This window comes from Abramis brama (genome assembly GCF_963993115.1).
Source record: "Abramis brama genome assembly, chromosome: 10".
NCBI lineage: Eukaryota > Metazoa > Chordata > Actinopteri > Cypriniformes > Leuciscidae > Abramis > Abramis brama.
Window position 1 is genome coordinate 29,970,104 of NC_139972.1, and position 23,193 is coordinate 29,993,296.

A 23,193-nucleotide genomic window follows, 5' to 3' on the forward strand; every position below is an offset into this window, starting at 1 on the left:
GGATAAAATGCTTGAAAATGCTTGAATTTGTAACTGTATTTCTTTCACAAGAAATATCTTTCTGACGAAATAGTTCTTTATTAAATAGAGGAAAAAAATGTAGCCCTTCAGAATCAGATACAGATTGATTTGCGTTACGCTGGCCAGAGCAAAAGTAGGCGGAGGTTTCATTTTGATTTCCACGGTTGTTTGGATGCACCGTTTTTATTGGCCACGCAGCGGCAACAGTTGAACTATTTTAAACTTTGACCGCGGCGTGCGCGCGAGCTCGCTGAGCTCCGCTTTGGTCCGAGTCGCGCGGCGCAAGCCATTGAGATATATCGGTTTCATTTCATAGCGCAGCGCGGTCCGCGTCCTATCTGAAAGGGCCATTAGTGACTGAGAGTACTTGGTGTGATAATGTAATGTAAGTATTGCATGTTCGTTATGTCACGTTCATTTGTGGAATATGCAGTGAACATTGCCAAAATTACAGAACTGTAACGTGCAAATTAACCTGCAAACGTTAGCCCAGTGCATAACAACAGTCGTTGATTACTGAACTGAAATCAGTCAGTGTCATAAGAAATATATTGTTACTGTAAGGTTTAGGATGGCCCTATGCAATATTTACACTGCTCTATTCCAGTAAATGTATTAGCTAACATTATGTCTTGGCCCAAGACATCTTGGCAATGAAATACATTTATCAGGCAGGTGCCTGTGCACTCAGATATTATTCAAACCTTGTCTATATCAAGAATGTGTCCCAACACGGGAAGGCCTGTCAAATATTTCTGTTCAAATCCTAAGTCTTCATATTTGAAATTAATTCAGTTTTACAGCCTATAAATCACATTATCTGGTAAGCAATATTTGGACATTAATATAATGAAAAGTATATTATTCATATGCTTTAGGCTATATACTTAGTGATACATTTTGAAGAATAAAACTTGTGATTGGCTTAAATATTAGGGCTGCGCAATATATTGAAATATTGCAAATGTATATTTTACAACAATATGCATAATTGCATATCGCAACGGCTTGCAATAACTGGGGTCGTGAACAAAAGACAAAGAAAATCACTCACTGCTTTTGGCTGAATAGGCTAACTTTTGTAGCTTTAACAAGAATCAGTATAATTCATGTAGTGAAAACTAAGCAGTGTTTATTTTTACATTTGATTAATCAGTTTCTGTTGTTAAATAAACCTAATGTAGGATAATCTGAACCCCTAAACCCCATTGATGTTAAAATAACACTTCTTATGCTACAGAACACTGATGTTCACTGTCTTGAAGTTGTAGGGATATTTTCTTATCACAAAAAGAATGTGAAACACGTATGTGTAGGTTATATCATTTTAAAGATAATTTAAAGATAATTTAAGTTAATTTGACACACTTTAGGCATTATCGTATCGCATATTGAATATCACATTATTTAACGAGTTATCGCATATCTCATTTTTCTTCAATATCTCTGCTATTATGAAACATTTGGCTGTTTATCTCTTTTGATGTGATAAAAACACTAAATAATAATTTTAACTATGTATTGGTATGTAATTTACGGTAGTGTAAGGTCCTGGAAAAAGCTTTAAAATGGACCTGGAAAGTGCTTGAAAAGTGCTTGAATTTGACCTTGGAAAAAGTGTACGAACCCTGTATATACAATTATTATTATTTTTATTATTAACTATATTATTATTATTATTATTTAATTTTTATTTTTATTTTTATTTATTTTTTACTCATAAAAGCTAAATTTCACTTTCAATTTAGTGCTTGGCCAGTTTCAATTTTTGGACCCTGCCAAAATGGATCCTAGGACATCGCCTTGGGTTATTGTGGCTGAGACAGGCAGACTGTACTTAAAGTTGACCAATGTCCAGGATTCACCGCAATGCTTTGAGATGTTTTTCCCAGGTGTGAGGGATGGCTGCCACCACACATAAATCTTGTAAAAAAAAAAAAAAAAAAAAAGCATTTTTGAGGATCGTTTAAATGCCATATGGAACTCTCGAGGCATAAATTCACACACACACTCACACGAGCACAGAAGGTTTGCTGATTAAAGTCTGAGCGCAATGACAGGCTCATTTGTTACCCAGAGTGTCCGCGGAGAGCCGTATCTCCTCAACACACACCAGCTCTGTCTCCAGAAGTCCCGCCGCACTGCCTTTACACCCTACACCTGCATGTCATCGCCATTACCAGAGCAAGACAAAACATCGGGTCCCCTGGCAGAAGAGCATCACGGGGCCCGTGAGCTGCGATAGCCCCCTTTTGTTTCTTGTTTTCCACTGTGTGGTAGTTGAGAAGGTTTGTCAGAGTCACAGAAGAGGATGATTTATCGGCCATTGTCTGATTAGACAATTACACCTTCCCTCTAGAGCTCACCACTTCCATTTCTTTTCTCTTCTTCGTTTCTCTCCCACTTTGTCTTTTCCAAAAAAAAAAAGTAAAAGTGATTTCGCTTTCATTTAGACCTTCCGCTGAAGTGGCGAATTTTGCAGGAACGCAAGAATTCTCTCATAAAAATTGAACATGCTAACTAACCATAGCCTACTCTCATTGTTACCACAATAAAACTGTGGGAAATTGATATCTGAGACCATGTCATACAAAGTTTAATAAGTAAAATGATAAAGATTGGACAATTAGAGGGAGGTTTTTGGGGGGATTACATGTAAAGTATCTCTAAGATTGATGATTCTGTTATTTTTTTGTAATCCATTTCATATGAACCCATAAAAACAAACTTTGTTTCACAGACAAAACTTAAGCTAAAATGCATGTTTGAGCTGTTTTAACTGAAAGCAACTTGCACTGACATATCTTAAAATATGTCAGTGCCATTGTTTTGTCTCAAGATGCATGCCAGTAATGTTTGTTTCTAAGGCACGTTTATAAAATATACTTAATTGTCCTAATTAAACTAAGTCCTAATCCTGGCTTAATCTAAGTCCTGTCTGTGAAACCAGCTAGGCCTATTTGTCCTAACTATGCTAAAAAAATGACCAGCTGCTTTAACTCTTTCTTTGAAAACATTCTTCATTATTAGCTGCATTAGTAGTATTTTTGAAAATAGAGGTTGAAAAGGTGAAACAGGCTCTTTCAGAAACCACTCTGTGTTCTTAATCCATTTTTATGGTTAATAATCAGCTTCTCAATGGGAGTTTTTTTCCCGAGGGTCATTATCACACGTTGATTAGTGGCATGCTAAAGCAATGTAGCATTTCTTTGCATTCTGTAAGCTAAAGCCCTGCCACCCGCCCGGGGTCTCAATATTAGCTCGCTTTAACATCACAGTGTGTTTTTTTTCATCCGCGTTCGCCCGCAGGCTACTGTGGCGGCAGTGAAACAGAGGTCACATCCTCGCTGGCTATACATCACACCACTAATGGCGCTATTAGCATCGCCTGCGCCATCGCTCCCCAAATGAGAAATATGTATTGTTTGGCTCAAATGTGCATACTGATAAGCTCCTAAATGATTTGCGGCATTAACTTTGAATGACATTGACTGCATTGTTGTGGGAGGGATTGTGTCACTTGCGACATGCTGAGTTAACTTATTTTTATTTATTTTTATTTTTTCAGTATTAAAGAAGAAAAATGTGGATTTTCTGTTCATTTATGACATAAGTAATCACTGTCAAATTTGCAGTATTAAGGAAAAAATCTAAATCTGCTTGAACTCTTAATTCCTGAGAAAAAAATAAAATAATTTATTGTATTTTTTAGTATTAAAGAAATATTATTATATTATATTATATTATATTATATTATATTATATTATATTTCAGTATTAAAGAAAAAAATATGAATTTCCAAAATGTGCAATTATGAAATTACTTTAACATTTACACTCCTAATTCTGAGAGAAAAAAAAACATTATTATATTATATTATATTATATTATATTATATTATATTATATTATATTATATTATATTATATTATATTATTATATTACATTTTATTATATCAAATTATACATATATTATTATATTAGTATTAAATAGTAATATATTATTAAATAATATTATTAAAAAAATAATAATTATTAAATAGTTTTATAGTATTAAAGGACTTGAATTGTATTATATTATATTTCAGTATTAAAGAAGAAAAATGTGAATTTCCAAATTTGCAATTATGACGTAATTACTGTAATTTTTACAGTATTAAGGGAAAAATATGAATCTGCTTGCACTCCTTATTCTGAGAAAAAAAACATATATTATATTATATTATATTATATTATATTATATTATATTATATTATATTATATTATATTATATTATATTATATTATATTATATTATTATTTATTTTATATTAAAGTACATGTTTAATTATATTATATATTTCCATATAAAAAAAAAAAAAAAAAAAAGTGAATTTCCAAATTATTGAAAATATCTAATGAAATAAATGATTTGTGGCATTAACTTTGAATGACATTGGCTGTATTGTTATGGCAGGGTTTTTGAAACAGCCGTCTGCTCCGTTCAACTGCAGATGTTTGATGAAGGCGAGCTGTCGTTTGTCCTGTCAGACCTTTTGGGGGTTAAAACGGGCCACCCCGTGTAAGGGATGAATGTAGCTTTGGGATATGTGCCATTTATGTGAGGGTCAGAGAGCAGGGACGGAAAAGAGTGCGAGCAAGCAGAGTTTACCGTAATTGAGCTGTCAGTATTCTGCTGTGTCGCCGCACCTCGGCTTGCCACAGAAATGAGAAAAACATTTTTATAAAAATGTTGTTTTCCACGACTGACCCCTATTATTTATTTCATTCCCTTCCCGTGTCTCTTGTCAGAATGGCTTTAATGGGGTTAATAAAAACCCGGGGTTTCTGCCAAGGACAAAACAGCATCTTTGATTCACAACTGGCCTCCTTCAATCGATGTATCCATGTCAATATGTTTACCCAGCGCTTCATTATTTACTCTTCTTCATCCAGCTCTCAAAAAATCCCTCCGTTCTTCGCATTCCTCCCCGAGCTGAGCGACCTACATGCCTGTCAGAGCGATTTGCTAAGAAAGCAGAGTTGTTTGGGCTGGCTCACCATCTCATTGTCTCTCAGTAAATGTTTTTTTGTTTTTTTTGGTAAATCCCTCCTTTGTGGGGGCAGGATATGAAATCATAGTGAAATGTGAAGGAGCAGCAGTGTCAGGCTGAAGAAAATCCCCATCTAATGAACTCGTGCACCCGTGGCCACCTGCCTTACGTTCTGAAGCTCAACGCGCACATTGACTGCTTTAATGCTAATGCTATGACTTACAGCAGAGTCTTTCAGAAGAAAACAGAATGAGAGTGTGTCAGAGCATGAGTGTCGAGTGATGTACATAAATCCTTGCCAAACAACACATGGCATCACTAGAGACCTGGGCTGAAAGGAGCCTCAAGTCTAGAATGTCAGTAGTGTACAAGAACATCCTGAAAGCCATGGAAGTAAAAGTCTCTCTCTCTCTCTCTCTCTCTCTCTCTCTCTCTCTCTGTATCCCAGCGCCCAGTGCTCCTCCTCAGCAGGTGACGGTTCTCACAGTGGGCAATCAGAACAGTACATCTATCAGCATCTCCTGGGACCCTCCTCCTGGAGAACATCAGAACGGCATCATCCAGGAATATAAGGTAAACGACTTGCACTCTTAATTCTGAGAAAAAATATTTCATAATTTATTTTCTATTCTATTCTTTTCTATTCTATTCTATTCTATTCTATTATATTATATTCTATTCTATTCTATTCTATCTTAAATTATATCATATTATTATTTTATAGCATTAAAGAATTTTTTTATTTTTTTATTATATTATATTATATTATATTATATTTTTTTTTTTTTCTTCTTTTTTTTTTAAACAACAAACGTGTGACTCCTGATATTGCTAAGTTCAGAAATGTATGATTATAAATGTATCATTTATTGAGGAAAAATCTAAATCAACTTGCAGTCTAAATTATAAGAAAAGCATATGTTCTATTCTATTCTAGTATATTATATCTTAAATTTATTTATTTTATTTATTTATTTGTTTATTTGAAAAGGGACAATGTACACTAATCAACATTCAGAAAAAATGTAAGAGTACCCGAGTTAGCCACAGGCTAGTTTTCATCGGCAGTCCCCTTGCCAGATGTTATTAGGCATCCTAAAATAAAACTGTTGTAATACAGTAAAATTCATTATACAATAAACAAAAGATAAAAAAAAATTAGACTGTGTAAAATCACAACCATTTTATCATATTATTAACAATTATATCATATTATTATTTTATAGCATTAAAGAATATTTTTTTTAATTTATTATATTATATTATATTATATTATATTATATTATATTATATTATATTATATTATATTATATTATATTATATTATATTAATCTTAAATTAGTCCTAATTTGTAAGTCGCTTTGGACAAAAGCGTCTGCTAAATGACTAAATGTAATTGTAAATGTAATATTATTATTTTATAGTGTTGAAGATTTTTTTTAATTGTTATATTATATTATATTATATTATATTATATTATATTATATTATATTATATTATATTATATTATATTATATTATATTAGATTATATTAGATTAGATTAGATAAACAGCAACAAAAACGTGTGACTCCATCTGATGTTGCTAAGTTCAGAAATGTATCATATTTACAGTATTAAGGGAAATCAACTTGTGGTATAAATTATGAGAAAATAATAATTATATTATATTATATTATATTATATTATATTATATTATATTATATTATATTATATTATCAGTATTACAGAAGAAAAATTATATATGATGATATGATATGATGTTGGATATTGGATATTGCATATAGAATGTGCATTAGAAACTGAAAGGCTGTAAGTTAATTACCCATATGGTGCAATTCCCATTCTTCCTGTGCATTTAATACAACCTCGGGTTGTTTCAAGGGGATTGAACTCAAATAAGTCGTTTTGGCTAAAAGTGCATAGTGAATGACTGTTTACTAATTTGCTTTTGTTCAAAATGGGCCTCATTAATGCTTGTTAGCAGAGCAAAATTCTGTATAAATTGTCTGCAAATCCCTTCATACTTAAATTGCTGTACTCAACTGAATGCACCAATTTACATAAGAATAGATTCACGAGTAATTTACACAAAAATCATTTTCCTTAATGAAGCCCAGTCATTAAAAATTGACTTTTTTACAGACAATTTGCTATTTTCCCTCTCTCTCTCAGATCTGGTGTTTAGGGAACGAGACCCGTTTCCATGTAAATAAGACGGTGGACGCAGCCATCCGGTCAGTGGTGGTGGGGGGTCTGCAGGCGGGGGTCCAGTATCGGGTGGAGGTGGCCGCCAGCACCAGCGCTGGGGTGGGAGTCAAGAGCGAACCACAAACCATCATTATTGGTACGAGACATCTTTTGCTTTCGATAACCTTTACTGTCACACTGCATTTGAGTGGGGCCACCGAAATCAAATTTAAATCTTGGTCAGGGCTGAATTTTTTTCTTCTGTGCTTTGGGTGTTTACAGTGTGAGTTATGTGAGTTGTAGCAGGTTGTGACTGGTTCGACCCATAAGTGATGATTTGGCCAGTGACATGCCCTTATTCCCAAATGTCAAGCTCACTATCCATCTTCACGCACAGCCAGGGGCTGATAGACTATTTATCAACACTGCGGTTTTTGTGTATGTGTGTGTCCTACCATCTTTTGAAGTAAAAAGGCTGATTAAAAAAAGAAAAAGTTACAGCATAAAAGTGAAAATTAACCTTTTAAAACTTTTTTTTTTCAAACTAAGGGGCGTTTACACAACAACTTTTTCAACTAAAAACGTAGAACTGTTTATGCGTTTTGGCCATTTATTTACACGACAACAGCGTTTTGTGGGCCTGAAAATGCTATCTTTTGAAAACGGGTTTCGAAGAGCAAGATTTTGAAAACGATACCGTTATCGTCTCCGTGTAAACGACTAAAACTTGAATTTGTGAAAACGGTGACGTCATGCGCATGCGTATTACGCGTTCAGTCTATAGGCGTGTAGAGTTTCTTTACAAAGTGACATCGCCATCTACTGGCCTGGCATGTATAATACAGCGTTTTTAATCGTTTTTGCAGATCCGTGCGAACGGGGATTGTATTGACAACGTTGTCGTCTGTACAGGAAAAACGCAAAGGAAAAACTTTTCAGTTTTTGGTACATCGTTGTTGTGTAAACATACCCTAAATATCCATAGTTTTTTGTGAATTAGTACACATTGCTTCAAAAAAAAAAAAAAAAAGTTTTTATAATATTTCATCAACTTTCTCTACCTCCAAAAAGTATTTCTTGCTGTGGGGTGGGGTGGGGTTGGGTAATATTAATCAATAATATTTATAGCATGATTCTAACATGATTCCATCCAATCAAATATAACCCTAACCCTAACCCTTGATGGATAAGAAAATAAGTCTCAACTTACATTATTTCTGATTAATATTGAAATAGTCACATTAAAAAAAGTGCTGTGAATACTGTTTTTTAGTTATTTATACAACATTTATATTATTTAATTATTTATTTTTCACCATCTGCTCACTGAAGTAACGCTAAAGATCAAGGTGATGAGCTTTTAACGCTCTAGTTGAGTTGATTAAATCCTGTGCTGATGTTCGCTGGAGCACGAGTGTTTTTCTCATGCTATTAAACTAATTTAGAAACCCACCCACAATTTTCAGTTTACTAAATAGCGGTTTTCCCTTTTGTTTGTGTGTATTCATGTAGGTAAAGACTTCCGGGATGTGATCATGAGCAGGAACAACAGCATCACGGAGCAGATCACGGACGTGGTGAAGCAGCCTGCCTTCATCGCGGGCATCGGAGGGGCATGTTGGGTCATTCTGATGGGCTTCAGCATCTGGCTCTACTGGAGGAGAAAGAAGAGAAAGGGTCTCAGCAATTACGCAGGTAGAGACCAGATCCGCTTGCACCAACACAAATACACAGTGGTGATTGTTTTCAGATGTGAACAAAAAGCACAACTTCTTATAGCATTTAATAATCAATGCCGAAGCCACGTGTTTATTTAGATACAAATAATTCCTTACATCTCACTCTTGGTGGATTTCAATATTTTAAAACCTTGTCCAATTGAGCCCAATTGATGTGCTCAGAAATGGCAGATAACAGTATTACTTATTTGAATGGTCCAAAGAGTGATGTCCATTGGCCGAGAGTGTCATTGGGCTCCTGTTTGCATTACAAAATTGGTGATTGGGCACATTCAGCTTTCAATCAACATTTTTGTCTCAGCTTTTCTATATAGTGATTGGTCGAGCTCTTAGATGGGTGGGACTTTGCAACAAACAGCTAATAATTCAAACAATGATGTGTTGAATTTATCATGTATATTATGGTAAAAATTCAGTTCTGTATTATTTTTTTAATAAAAAAGCGGTAGTTTTAGAAGCAGCATTGCTAAAATGGTTTGAAATAAAATACACGTTTTGCCATTGATATCGGTGATATCTGTGTTTCCCCACTCTTGAAAAGCACCAGCCACCACTGAAACACACAATCTTTTATTATTATTATTATTTGTTTGTGTGTCTTCTGTGTTAGACTGCCTATCTCATTCCTTTGGCTGCCGTCTTGCTGTCGTCACTCTGATGGCGTAACGCAAACCTTCAAACACACTCCAATATGCATGCTTATAATCATGCACAGAAACACACAAACCTCCCAAAGCCCGACTGAGCACTGCAGGCTTTTTAACACACACTCTTCTCTGTCTTCTTGTTTTTGCAGTTCAGTCGTTCACCTTCACCCCTGCAGGTACTGTTCATTTGTCCCGTCTTTTCGAAACCCCCATTCCTTCGTTCTGCATTTCTCTTACTTTCCTTTACCCAGTCGAGTATCCCTTCCCATGATTCAAGTTTAAGTCTTCAGATGATGCCCACCTGACTTTGTCAGCACAATATGGGGAGTAATTTAACCTCTGGCTGTAACAGAAGCTGTTTCAGGGGTCTCAAACACAAAGTATGGATACTTTTTTATCATCTAAATTACACGCATATATATGTATATATAAGCTACAATGCAAAAAGTGAACAATGATTTGTTAGCTGTGCTAACAGAGTCAGATGGATGATCTGTGGGCTGCAAGATCCTGCAGTTCTCCATTTGTGTTTCTTTGTCCTTTTCTTCAGGCAGTTTTTTTTTTTTTTGTTCAGTGGTCACCTATGCTGATTTTCTCATGTGGGTTTTCCATCTCATCTTTATCCTCCTTTTATTGATCTATTCTCTCTTTCTTACTTTTTGTTTGTGCAGGTGTTGTGAACTGTTTTTGTTCTCTTCCCGAGTTCTCCGTTCTTTGATTCATTCCTGTCTTTGTTATTAACCGCTTGAACAAACTTACATGTGGGATTCAATTGTTCTCGCCATTCGAGGTTGTCGACAAGTTTTCTGAAGGTTTTCTCATTTCCCTCCAGTGATATATGATTCTATATGTCATGTTTTAACCAATATAGAGATTCTGAACCCAGCTTACTTGCTTACTGAATACTGTTTAATATACACTGAACACTGGCTGTTTTTACGAAGAGTTTGTGAGTTATAGTATAGTATAGTTTTTATTAAAATGTTTAGCATTTATTATTTTTTCAGTTTTAGTTCATGATAACAGTCAAATATTAGTATGCTACATTGCCACACTGTAAAAATGTATTGTTGGTTTAACTTTAAAAAAGTAAGTTACCTGGTTGCCTTAATTTTGAGTTCATTGAAATTAAAAATTTGAGTTAATACAATGAAGGATATTGGTTTAATCAATAGAAACTCAAAATATTATGTTATCTGAACCACATTAATTATCTAAGTTGATTTGACAAAAGAAAAGTTGAAAATAAATTAAAATAATTGTTTACAGTTAATTTTTTTGCACAAATTGTCTGAACATTTGGTATCAATAAGCAATAAAGTTTGATGTTACTTCTGGTTAACTGGAAAGTCAGGTTGGGTGAATTGCATTGTGGGATCATGAACCCAGTGCTTTGTACCTTTTGGCAAATATAGTATTCATGCTATATACGTCAGAAAATAGCAAGAGTGGTCTGCCATTCTCAACATAGCCATATCGCCTATGATTGTCTGTCTTTCAAAGATCATCCCATTCTGAAATATGGTCACGCTGCCATTGATTTTCCACTTTATGTTCACAATAGCAGAGAAACGTTTGCAATTCAATGGTTGGTTTGTCCGCAAGCCACGTGAAATATAGGAGGCCTACAGAGGTTAACCAGTGATGACCTGATACAGTCACACAGTTGGCCACAATCACACTGTGAATTGATAACACACACACAAAAAAAAAAGCAAAAGAAAAAAAAAAATTCACTCAGCTAGTCCAGATTCCTTCCACGTCTCGCGGGGATTGAGGTGTGCTTTTATCTTGTTGGAGGGTTTCGCTCCAAACTTCATTACCGATGAAATCAGTCTCCCTGCAAAAGTGGACACCGCTGCACTTCACTTTCCCCCAGGAAGATAAGACCGTAGCAGTCAGGTGTCCAAGCCTTATGGCCTCGATATCCCTCGTCTTCGTTTTAATGCACTCCAGTGGTCTCTCCTCACCACTGCTTCAGTGGGCTTCAAGGTTGCCGGCTCCTAGGGGACCACGTCCTCCTTGGTTTCCCAGCGCCTATGTGCCGAGCAGATAAATGTGGCGTTCAGATGCATTACCGACGCGCCAGACCCCATGTGTGTGACGCTCGCAGAACGCAGCGGCCCATTCTAGCGAGAGCAGCTTCTTCCACTCAGTGGGAAAATTTGTTTTATTCTTGTTTCCTGCAGACAAATCGTCTTCGTCTCATTATCACGGTTCACTGCAAATCATGTGAACGTTTCAAAGGTTATAGAACAAAGAAAGACGGTCGCTTCTTAAAGGACGGGACGTTTGCATCAAAGCATCTTTGTTCTGAAAAGATATGGCGCGCGGTTGTATGTTTAATTGAGGCCGTAGGGCATTGAGGATGGTAAAAACGCACAATCCGAATACACTTGTTCACACGAACACACTCTTTCCCCCTTTAAACCTGTCATCGCCACGAGGCTAAATCAAGCTGTGCTCAGGCGAGAAGGAAGGATTTGATGGAATTTTTATACGGGCGATTTTGTCGTGCCGCAGTAAATGCTTATTAAAGAGGAGTAATCAGTTTTCATATTGGAGAGAGTGCTTATCTGGAGCTCAGCCTAAAGCCGAGACCAGCGCCAGTCTACGGGCCACATCAAAGCGCCAGCAATGTGTCCTATTGTAGATAGGCACTTAACAGACCCACACACACACATAGTGCCACATAAAACGAGTCCCTTGGGGGAGAGAAAATACCTTTAGTGTTTGTTCTCAATTTTCTGAAATGCCAAATTCTGGAATTAGCCATGAATGCAAATAAACCCAACAAACAGCAGGCTCAGAGGAGAGACGGACCTTGGTTAGTGTTCATCAGGTTTAATGTTTGTCAGAAGAGAGTGAGAGTGGAGAGAAAATGTCACTGATTTAATTCAGATTGGCTGCGTTCACACTGTCAGTTTTTGGGATTGACAACCGCATTTACTTACAGGTGTGAGTCTCGAAATGTCTTATTCATACAGCAACTTACAGGAGAGTCTCGAGGACTGTCTGCATAAACGTGCAACGAGAGACAAGCTACTAGTAACCATGGAGACAGTGTCCATAAAACTGAAAAGTCTGAAAAATCACTTTTGACGCTACAAGATTCCAATTGAGCTGCGAGTTTGTCTGTCAAATCTTCATTAACCGACCGCAGCTTTTATATCTGGGTGGAGAGCATTTGAGAACACAAAGAACTGAAACACAAAACTGACAGGAGCAACTCCAGTGGAGAGCAAACACTGGATCTAGAACCACACATGCAATCCCGAAACACACGGGAGACGTGTGTTTGTGGATCGCAGAGAAACTCTATGTAATGACGAGAAAGACAACTAGTTGTCCAGTTCTGTTCAGACAGCGCGGGTTTTCCGAGTCTTGAAAATGTACGGGTGTGAGTTCGGTTACAGAATGCGGTTGCCACTTCCATAAATAACTGAACTGTGTGTGAACGTAACTATGAAGGAGTCAAATACATGACAGCAACATAATGTCGGCCCAGATCCGGCCCACATCTGGTACACGTGGATTCCACACGGCCCGGACGTGGGCCGGATCTGGGCCGACACTATGTTGCTGTCCGGGGCTGTGTGAATGTGGCCTCAGTTTCTCTGCAGGGTGTCTAAACACACACCATTAGTTCATGTGATATTTGTTAAATAAGGTAGATGGGAAATTAAAAGAGAAAATTAAAAGGTGCATTAATTTACTCACCCTCTTGTCATTCTAAAAGAACATATTTTCAAAAATGCTTCTGTGTCATACAGTGGGATTCAGAATTGTTTTACACCCTATTGACATTCATTGAACGGACAAAAACATTCTTCAAAATATGTTCTGGAACCGAATAGTTCCCGGTTTGATCCCTGCAAGGAGTGAGTCATGGGCGATTGTGCACTTGTTTTTTCAAAATGAGTGCTTACTAAATAAGTACACCTGATTTAGTCTCCCTTTCATCAATCATCCATCCATTCTGTCTTTCTTTTTGCACATTTTTTTGTTTCAGTTGCTTTCTTTTGGCAAGAATATGAAGACAAAACTTAGGGGAAATTATGGAGATAAAGTGTCAGAGATGCTTCAATGTCAAAAATTCATTGTGCATGTTCATCTAATGTGTACTCTGAGCGATGCAGTCACTTGTGTAAGATTACGAAGACATTTATACACACAAATGCGTACACAGACGTTTTATTTCTTAATCAGTTCCCGCTGTTTAGCTTGTCAGTGTGGGATCATGTTTAAAAGTCATTAATTAGAACGAGAATGATGCATAAGAGATTGAATTTTTGCTATGAGTTGGTTATGATGTTATGATGACTCAGTCTCTTTCTGTCTCTCTCTCTCTCTCTCTCTCGCTCTCTCTCTTTGTTTTCTACCCTCTTTCTGACCCCAGTGACGTTCCAGCGTGTTGATGGAGGCTTGATGAGCAACGGGAGGTAAGATTCCTGTCATCCGCTCTCTCGTTTCCCCTTGTTTTTCCTCGGCATGCCACAAAACAGCGCTGGTTATTATCTTTGTGCCAATCCACCTGCCTTTAACCTTCAAAGACCAGCCCCTCAATTCCAAACCTCATTCATATTCTGTCCATCATCCCCTGGAAGGTCATCAAAACCATTATCCTCTACAAGGCAGTCGTCTTCCAACCCGTACTCAGCTTTTAAGGGTTCGCAGTATCCCTGCACTGTTAGAAATTCATCTTGAGAGTCGCTGCTGAGGAGACTACCGGAAGGTTGTTTCCGTAGGTTTCCGTGAGAGCTCTTGTGGCACACAACCGTTTCTCATGGGTCAAGGGCTTGATTAACCTTCTAAAAGTCACAGCAGAATCCATCAATGCGGAACAATTCTTTGCATAACCATTAATGCAGTTCTTTCAAATTTAAATAAACAATTCAACCAGATGTATTCTTAATACTCACCACTATGAGGGTCTTCAACAGGGGGTCCATGCATCAGTAATGAAGACAATATTATGTGTTTTATCATATTTGTTTTATGATATATAATATTTTATATAAAAATTATATATTGTAAATTCTAATAATATTGTGTGTTTATTAAATATTTGAATGTAATACACTATTATATATACAATATATATATATATATGGACATTTAAATAGACATTAATTAATGTAAAGTCGAATAGTCTAATGTATTATAAACATTTAGATTAATATTTGAACTCTAGATTTTGTTTAGAAAACATATCATTAATTACATAAAAATACATAATAAACCTGTAATATGTATTACATTTTTGAGACTTAAATAAAAAAATAAATGATTACTTGACTATACAATGATTTAATTGTACAATAAATAAATGAATTGTACATTTATTTATTATTATTAATATATTTTGTTTATATATTAAATTACAAATAAACATAAATTACTATATATATATATATATATATATATATATATATATATATATATATATATATATATATATATATATATATATATATGCATATATATATATATACATACATATATATATATATATATATATATATATATATATATATATATATATGATATATATATACATACATATATATATATATGATATATATAATATAATATAATAATAATAATTCCATATGATAATAATATTATTATTTAATATATACATTGAGATAAACAACTGAACTCTGTTTATAAAATATATTATAATTTATTACATAAAAAAATACTTGAATCTTTATATTTTTGAAACTTAAAGACTTAAAATAAATGTTTAAATAAATGATTAATTAACTGTACAATTATTAAATAGTACAATAAACTAATTATTGACTAATTAATTTTAATTTATAAGTAATTTTACAATGTCTAATATTATAATTGAATAACATTTAATTAAACATTCAACTGAACTCTAGATTGTGGTCATATAAGAACTTTTTTAGACAGATCACTGTCTAAACACCCACATGCACCCACAGCGAGTCTGCGCTTATACATCAAGCTCGCTCTGATATCATCATGTGACTGATGGATGAAAATATGAGCTCTGCCTGTTTGTGTACCCTACATTCTGTCAAACACACACCACACACACACTTACTGTACGTACACACACAAATCTCCGCACATCTCCCTTCACGGGCGGCTAGCCGCTCATAAATCTCACCCCCCAAAAAGAATTAGCAGGAACAATTTAAGCAGAGAGGGGTTTTATTTTATCATTTGTCACCCCCCCCCCCCTCCGCCCCCGCTGCCTGTACGGACCCCCGCAGTGATAAATTTGCCTGTCACCTCAGCTGGGCGGCTGGAATATGAGCATGTGTAATAATGTAAAAATAATTACCCCAGGGAGAGGCTAGACTAACCCTTCCGGAATCTTCCGGCAGGCTTCGGTTTTTTTAAGGGGCGGAAAGTAGAGTAAGGGTTCGTTTGAATGACACCGGTGACCAGTCGGACAGGAGTGGAATGTCTGCCTTTTTTTTTCCGTCCGGGTGTCTTTTATCAAACTCGACAGGCCAAATTCACTCAGAATCTGAGCTTGTGGATCTTTTTTTGTATTAATTCCACACACCCGCACGTTGTCTCTCCTGCAGTATCTGTAGATCGAAGGTGTTTTAGGAGCTGAAATTAAAGCCCAAGCAAGTGTCACATGATTCCCCTGCAGGAAGTTCTGCTGATTGATTTGAAGATTCCATTCCAGATCCCTTGAGTCTCGTATCTAATCAAAAAGGACGTCCAATTGTATTTTTTTTAATAGTGATACCTTGTCTTTAGCTATACAGCACCCTAGAGATCTGAGATAAGCACTTACCTCTGTAGATCTCAATTAAGACAGTCATTCTTGGTAACACTATGAGGTCTGTGTATATAATACATTATAAAGCCATTGGCAATGCCTTATTCTCATTTTAACCTTTAATAAGTTATCATACATATTCATACTAATTCTAAGCTGTTTTGTAAGGCATTATGGATGCCTTTAACGTGTTTCGCATCTTAGCTGTTACTGTATTGTATATTTTATAGTATTGATTGACCAACCAGCATCCAGGACCATAATATAATGCATTATATATACTGGCTTCATGGTAAGTGTTACCGAAAGTGGGTTTATGCTGTGAAGGTGCTCTACATGCATCAGGACACTTGATCTGCCAGATCGGGATGAATCCCCGTGACTAAAGTTCCTGGAGAGATGACGGGCGAACATGAGAATGTGTTCATTTGTTACAGTCTTTGTTTATTGCATTAATTAGACGATGGCAAATGAAGCCGCGTCTGTTTCTGCAGCTCCTCATTGGCTGCTGCCAAATTGCTTGTACTGAACAATTACGCTTAATCGATCACAGAATAAATGATTCATGGAAGATGAATAGGCGGCATATTGGTCAGGCCTTGAACTGATGGAAACTGATAATGACAGTTTTTTATGCTTTCTTTTTCCTACACAATGTATTTTTCTTCCCTTTTTCCTGTTTATTTCTTTTTTAGCAAATTCCCTTTTCTTTTTTTTTGTTGGTGCTCCCACTATACTGTATATAGACACACACACACTGGAAAATAACTGATTACATGTAATCTGGATTATGTAATATTCCAAAAATGAAGTATTTGTAACTTGATTATATTATGTTTTCAAATACTCATAATCAGACTACAGTTACTTTCTATTGATTTCATATTATTCACACAATGGCAGAACATCGTTCAGAATTGAAAGATTTTTTTACTCTTAATTTTCCTTTATAAAAGGCTTATAAACATACAGAAAGTCTTCTGGTTTGGTGAACTTGCACACACTTTTGATCACAGAAATAATTTCACTTGTTTTCTTAACATTGCAGCATAGTGATTATCTAATCAATACTGATGAACACATTCATTTTTATTTGAATTATCACTCACCGAGACATTTAACCATGTATTGCTATGGATTTGGAAGGCTTTTGTCTTTTAAACACATTTTTATTACATTTTTTTTTATTATTATTTTAAAATTGATTTTAATTTTAAAAAATCTTTATGATTTGTTGAATTATTAGCTTTTCATTAAACTCACAAGGCCCCTGCAGTTCCATCACGAACCACAGGCTGGAAAACCCTGACATAATGTAATATTTAATGCACATCATGTTGTTCATAAAGAATGGAATATATTTTCTTTCTCTTTGTATCATTATATCAATATGGATTAAGATTATCCTATTGAAATCTATGTGATAAACGAGTCCAAAGTAATCTAAAAGTAATCAAAAAATTGTCCGATTATTACCTAAAATGTGTAATGTAATGTATATTTGAATATAATTAATAAATTATAATATAATTGTATAAACATGTACATTATGTAATATTATTTATTTTAAAATAGCTTATTCATTATATAATTTTATTTATTTTTAAATAGCTTATTGTTATATTAAATTTAAATATTAAAATAAGTTAATATAATACATCATTTTATAATATAATTTAAACATTTAGATAAACTGCACTTCAATTTAACTCTAGCGTTTTATATGCGATTTTGAAGGATCACTGCAAGAAATAGTGTGTACTATTACCCATGATCACCCAGTTTTATCAGTTTTTCTTTCTTACTTGTGTTCTTTCTTTTTTAAAAGCTCCTTCCCATCATTTCTTTCAGATCTATATGTGCATGTTTGTGTGTATATTATATTTTCACTGTGCTCAAAGCAGGCGACAGCATCCTCCAGCTAATGTCAATCTGAAAAGCAAATGCATGTTCCAGCATGCCTTAAGCATAATTTAATGCGCAGGCTCTCTCTCTCTTTCTGCTGCTGTATTGGAGGGCGTGTGGGCCTGTAAAGCCCGTCTGATTTATGAAGTAGGATTGGGATTAATATTGCTCATTCGGCTTGTTTACGGCGATCCTCACAGACGCGCTGCGAGGTTGTATTTCACAGTTGCGCGCGTGTCTAGGAGAGTGGCAGGGAAAAATGGAGCCAAATCAAATCTCTTTGGTCTCAAGGCCACAGTGCGCTCTTGCTGTCGGAAGAGAGGGATTCAGGGCTGGGATGAGGGCCCTGGCCCCGCTCCCGGTGATTTGCGGGGCAGAAATATGCCCGCTAAAACGATATTTCTCAATCTAATCATCTCGCACGGGAAAAGATGAATGCAAGGACAGAGCCGCCGTTACCACAGTCAACATCATCATCACCCACACTTACAAATGATCCCTGGGAGAGTATGCATGTGCGTGTGCTTGTTTACGAGAGAAATCAAAGTCAAACTCATGAAACGTCCATTTTTGTGGCTCGCTCAATTTACCAACTCTTCAATTTGAAGGAAACTGCATTCACTACACAGTAAAGGGCTAAATTATAGAGATAACTATATTAGCGTCCACACTTACGAACAATAACGCTCTGTTTAATATAAGCACGCTCTGAGGTTTTGTCTTCTGCCGCTTTAAATACTCGAGCTCGTTACGGCAGGATGGATTCTAATTGGCTGTCAATGTTTTTATTGTTCTTCAGCTGAACAAAAAAACATTTCTGAAAATGATTCCAACGATATAATTTCTCTGTGCCGATGTGCTATCATTATAGTTGTGGTGTGAATTCTGCTATTCTTTTATGTTTAGAAAGATTTTTGATGTGAACGGACCTTAACACTTTACAATAATCTTGAATAATTTAAGTCTTCATTAATGTTAATTCTTATACACACTGACGCAGTTTTAAAGTCCTCCTGTAGTCAATAATTTTAACCCTTAAAACTCATCTTTGATTACCAAAATGACATATTTAAAAAAAATGCCCTTGAAAACAAATTTCTTCATGGCTTAAAATACACAGTTCTATGAATATGCAAATAAGCCCCGCCTCCACTCACTCACACCAGTTCAGAGATCCACTCGTTGACGATCACACGTTGACGTGATTGGTTACAAGGTAGTTTGTGACGTCAGAAACACCAGCGATTTCAAACCGCGATTTTTGAGACTGTCTTTGGTTCACAGTAGTTTGAAAGAGAAAATACTCAGCAATAGTGTTGACTTATGAATTTGCACATGGTTAGTCTTAAAGCATATTAAAAACACCATATAGACATATAAACTACATTAAAAGCTGAATGTTCATCACAGGGGGACTTTAACTTAACAATTTGTATATAATAATAATAAATTATCGAATATTAAATAAATTACTATGATATTATTGGTTAATATTATTGGTCCCCGCCCACACAAAATGTCAGATGAAGTATGGAATGGAAAGTCAGAAGAAAGGTTGTTTCAGATATAGAAAACGTTATTATGGAATCCCATTATTACCTTGGAGGGGGAAAATAAGTTCATTGTGAGATAAAAAAAAAATGTGTGTTTGAATAATAATAATAATAATAATAAGATAAAATAGTCACATTGTGAGATTTACACTAAAAAAATTATCAATGTTATAACAACGTATGTTTTTACATTGCTTTAACTCATCAAAATAAGTTAACCTATTTTTATTTTAAGTTAGTCTAATGTAATTTAAGTTGTAATGACTTAAACATCCAAGTTGATTGCACTTAAAAATTTAAGGCAGCAACTCTTTTTACGGTGTGGTCACACTGTGACGTTTGAAATATGAAACTTAATTAAAAGTAAATAAGAAAATGCAGTTGTACATAGTCAAAATGATGATAAATAAAGTCATAACTATTTATTTTTTCTTACTGTGGAGCAGAAAAAGGCTTCCTTAATATGATATTTTGATGAAAATTGAAAGAAAACCATTCTTTCCTTTCAAATAACATGCACATTTATTTTATAAAAAAGTAAATAGTTAAAACACTTTAGATTTCGATCTAGATTTCGAAGGAACACTTAAAGATCACCTGAGGGCCGAGCAAAACAAAAACAGCAAAGGTAGAGAGGACCTGATTGTAAGCGGGTAGGAAAGAGCATTTCGGAGGAGGAGAGGAGGGCACAGGATTGTTTTTCAGATAGAAAAAAAATAAAGCGGAGGGGGGAGGTTTGAGAAGTCTTCAACGTATTACCCTATAAGAAGTCAACGTGTCTGAAGAGGAAGCATCAGTTTGAATGACTCGTTCCCCCTGAGGGCCTGTTTTGGCATTCAGCTGCCACATCAGGGGGCGCTTAGTCTGTCAGGACCCCCTCCACCTCAGCCCGAGACCCTCCTCTTATTAAAACCTGTGGCTTTGAGAGCGACAGGCTGCTACACTGCCATTACCGGTATATTGCCCCCGGCTTCAAAAAGCACACACTGTTCCCCGGACCTGGGGGGAGACAAGCCACCTCAGGGCAAATATACATCCACTGAGGAGACGAGACCGGAGAGAGAGAGAGTCACACTGAAATAGAGAAAGAAAAGAGACAAAGACGACTGGTGTGTCTTGATGCACATCTACAGTGAAGTCACTGCATGTTCACGGACTGTACACAGGTCAAACGAGGTCAAATAAATAGAAGATATCACAACACTCAACATGGCAGCAACTGTCAGAAATGAAGCCTCAACTTTTGTAAAGTTCAATTTTGGGTTACATGCTACAACTACGGTTGAACAGAAATAGAGCTGTATCAAGAAAACTATTGTGTATGTGAAGTGTATAAGCTGGACCACTCGCCACTTTCTTTTTCTTTTCTTTTTTTGCCATGAGAAGGAATCATGGACTTTGTTTGGATATTTATAATAATAATAATAATAATAATAATAATTGTTTATTTATTTGTTTGTTTGTTCATTGGCACAATTATACAACACAAGAATGTAATTTGGAACAACAATATATACTACTATTATACTAATATACTACTATTAATAATAATTATTATTATCATTATTATTATTATTATTACATTTTTGGAACAACATGCATGTCTGTAAATGGCAGTAATTTTCTTTCTTTCTTTCTTTCTTTCTTTCTTTCTTTCTTTCTTTCTTTCTTTCTTTCTTTCTTTCTTTCTTTCTTTCTTTATTTCTTTCTTTATTTATTTATTTATTGGAACAAAAATACATTTGGGTAAAATCATAATTCATATTACATTTGGAAACACTTTTAAAAAAAATACTTTATACTACTAATAGTATTTATTTATTTACTGGCACAATAATACAATTATACAATAGTTATGTATTTATTTATTTATTTATTTATTTATTAGTACTACTACTACTACTACTACTACTAATAATAATAAAAATAATAATAATAAGTATTATTATTATTATTATTATTATTATTATTATTATATTTTTGGAACAACGTGCATGTGGGTAAATTACAGTAATTTTCTTTCTTTCTTTCTTTCTTTCTTTCTTTCTTTCTTTCTTTCTTTCTTTCTTTCTTTCTTTCTTTCTTTCTTTCTTTCTTTCTTTCTTTCTTTCTTTATGTATTTATTTATTTATGTATTTATTGGAACAAAAATACCTTTGGGTAGGTAAATGACAATTAAAATTAAATTTAAATTTAGAAATACTTTTTAAATACTTTATACTACTAATATTATTTATTTATTTTTTTGGTACAATAATACATTTATAGAATAATGCAATTAATGCAATTTTGAACAACAATATAATATTCATTATTATTTATTAAATAAATAAAAATAATAATAATAATATTTCTGGAACAACATGCATGTGGGTAAATGATAAAAAAAAATAGCTGTTGGGCGTTACCAAGATGGCCACTGATTGGACTGACTAGTTTTTTAAAAATGTCTTTTGGTTTGTTCTCATGTCTTTTAAAATCTCTCATTCAGCATTGTTCTATCTCTGTGACCATGACCACAAATTGCTCCTCTAACAGTGATGAAAGGCGAAAATACATAGATGCGGGCCGAAAAAATGAGGAAGTCCTTGAGCGCTTCATTCATCCACCTCTCCACTCATTCTCCATTCCTCTATTGTGACATTCCCAGCCTTGGCACAACCAGTGGCTCTGTATGTCCATCTATGCTCATTCTGAAGAGGAAAAAAACAGCCATTTTTATTGTGGCTTTAGCAGCACAAATGAAAGGATGGGGGTTAAAAACATCACAGAGAGGCTGAAACACAAGCTCTCCACAGCATCTGTTGCCCATGGCAACAAGCATCCAAGAGGTGATTGCACAGTAAAGTGGTCATAATGGCCCACAGCACTCACTCATGACAGCTTAAAGTCTTAATGATGCCTTTACGCCACACACACCCTTGGGAAAGCGCACAACACCTGTTAAATGAAACCTCCTATGTGAGCCAATTGTCAGATGTGGAGGAGTGTGTTGTAAAACACAGGAGTTTGGTGAGCTAAAGATGGTGTATTATAGTGAGGGGTGATCTGTTAAATGAGGGTGTGTGTCTGTCGGCACGCACTGAAGTGTGTTCGGTTTAAGGGTGTTTCTTATGCATCTACAATCAAAATGTCTTCTAAAGCTTTGTGTATTTCCAGGTTTCAATGAAAAACAAAATATTGAGTTGACCCCACTATGATACTAGTCTTTCAAATAAGAATAGATTGAAAACATTTGGAAAATGTGGTGGTACTCAGTAAAATCCTGGAAAAATTAGCATTTTCTGTTGAAAAGAGATGCCATGGGAATGACATACACACCATTTGTTTGTGT

At 35.1% G+C, this 23,193-nt stretch overlaps 1 protein-coding gene across 6 annotated transcripts in view; it reads left to right on the plus strand.

Moving 5' to 3' along the window:
- robo2 (roundabout, axon guidance receptor, homolog 2) overlaps positions 1–23,193 on the plus strand; it is a 200,008-nt gene that overhangs the window by 152,940 nt on the left and 23,875 nt on the right. For 4 of the 6 annotated variants that reach the window (XM_084126677.1, XM_084126672.1, XM_084126673.1 and 1 more), the window contains 5 exons: positions 5,500–5,624; positions 7,226–7,397; positions 8,753–8,935; positions 9,776–9,802; positions 14,026–14,068. In XM_084126677.1, the coding sequence (XP_083982803.1) occupies positions 5,500–5,624; positions 7,226–7,397; positions 8,753–8,935; positions 9,776–9,802; positions 14,026–14,068 (550 nt within the window). The remainder of the gene's footprint in view (positions 1–5,499; positions 5,625–7,225; positions 7,398–8,752; positions 8,936–9,775; positions 9,803–14,025; positions 14,069–23,193) is intronic. The other 2 variants (XM_084126674.1, XM_084126675.1) reach the window with 1 other exon arrangement.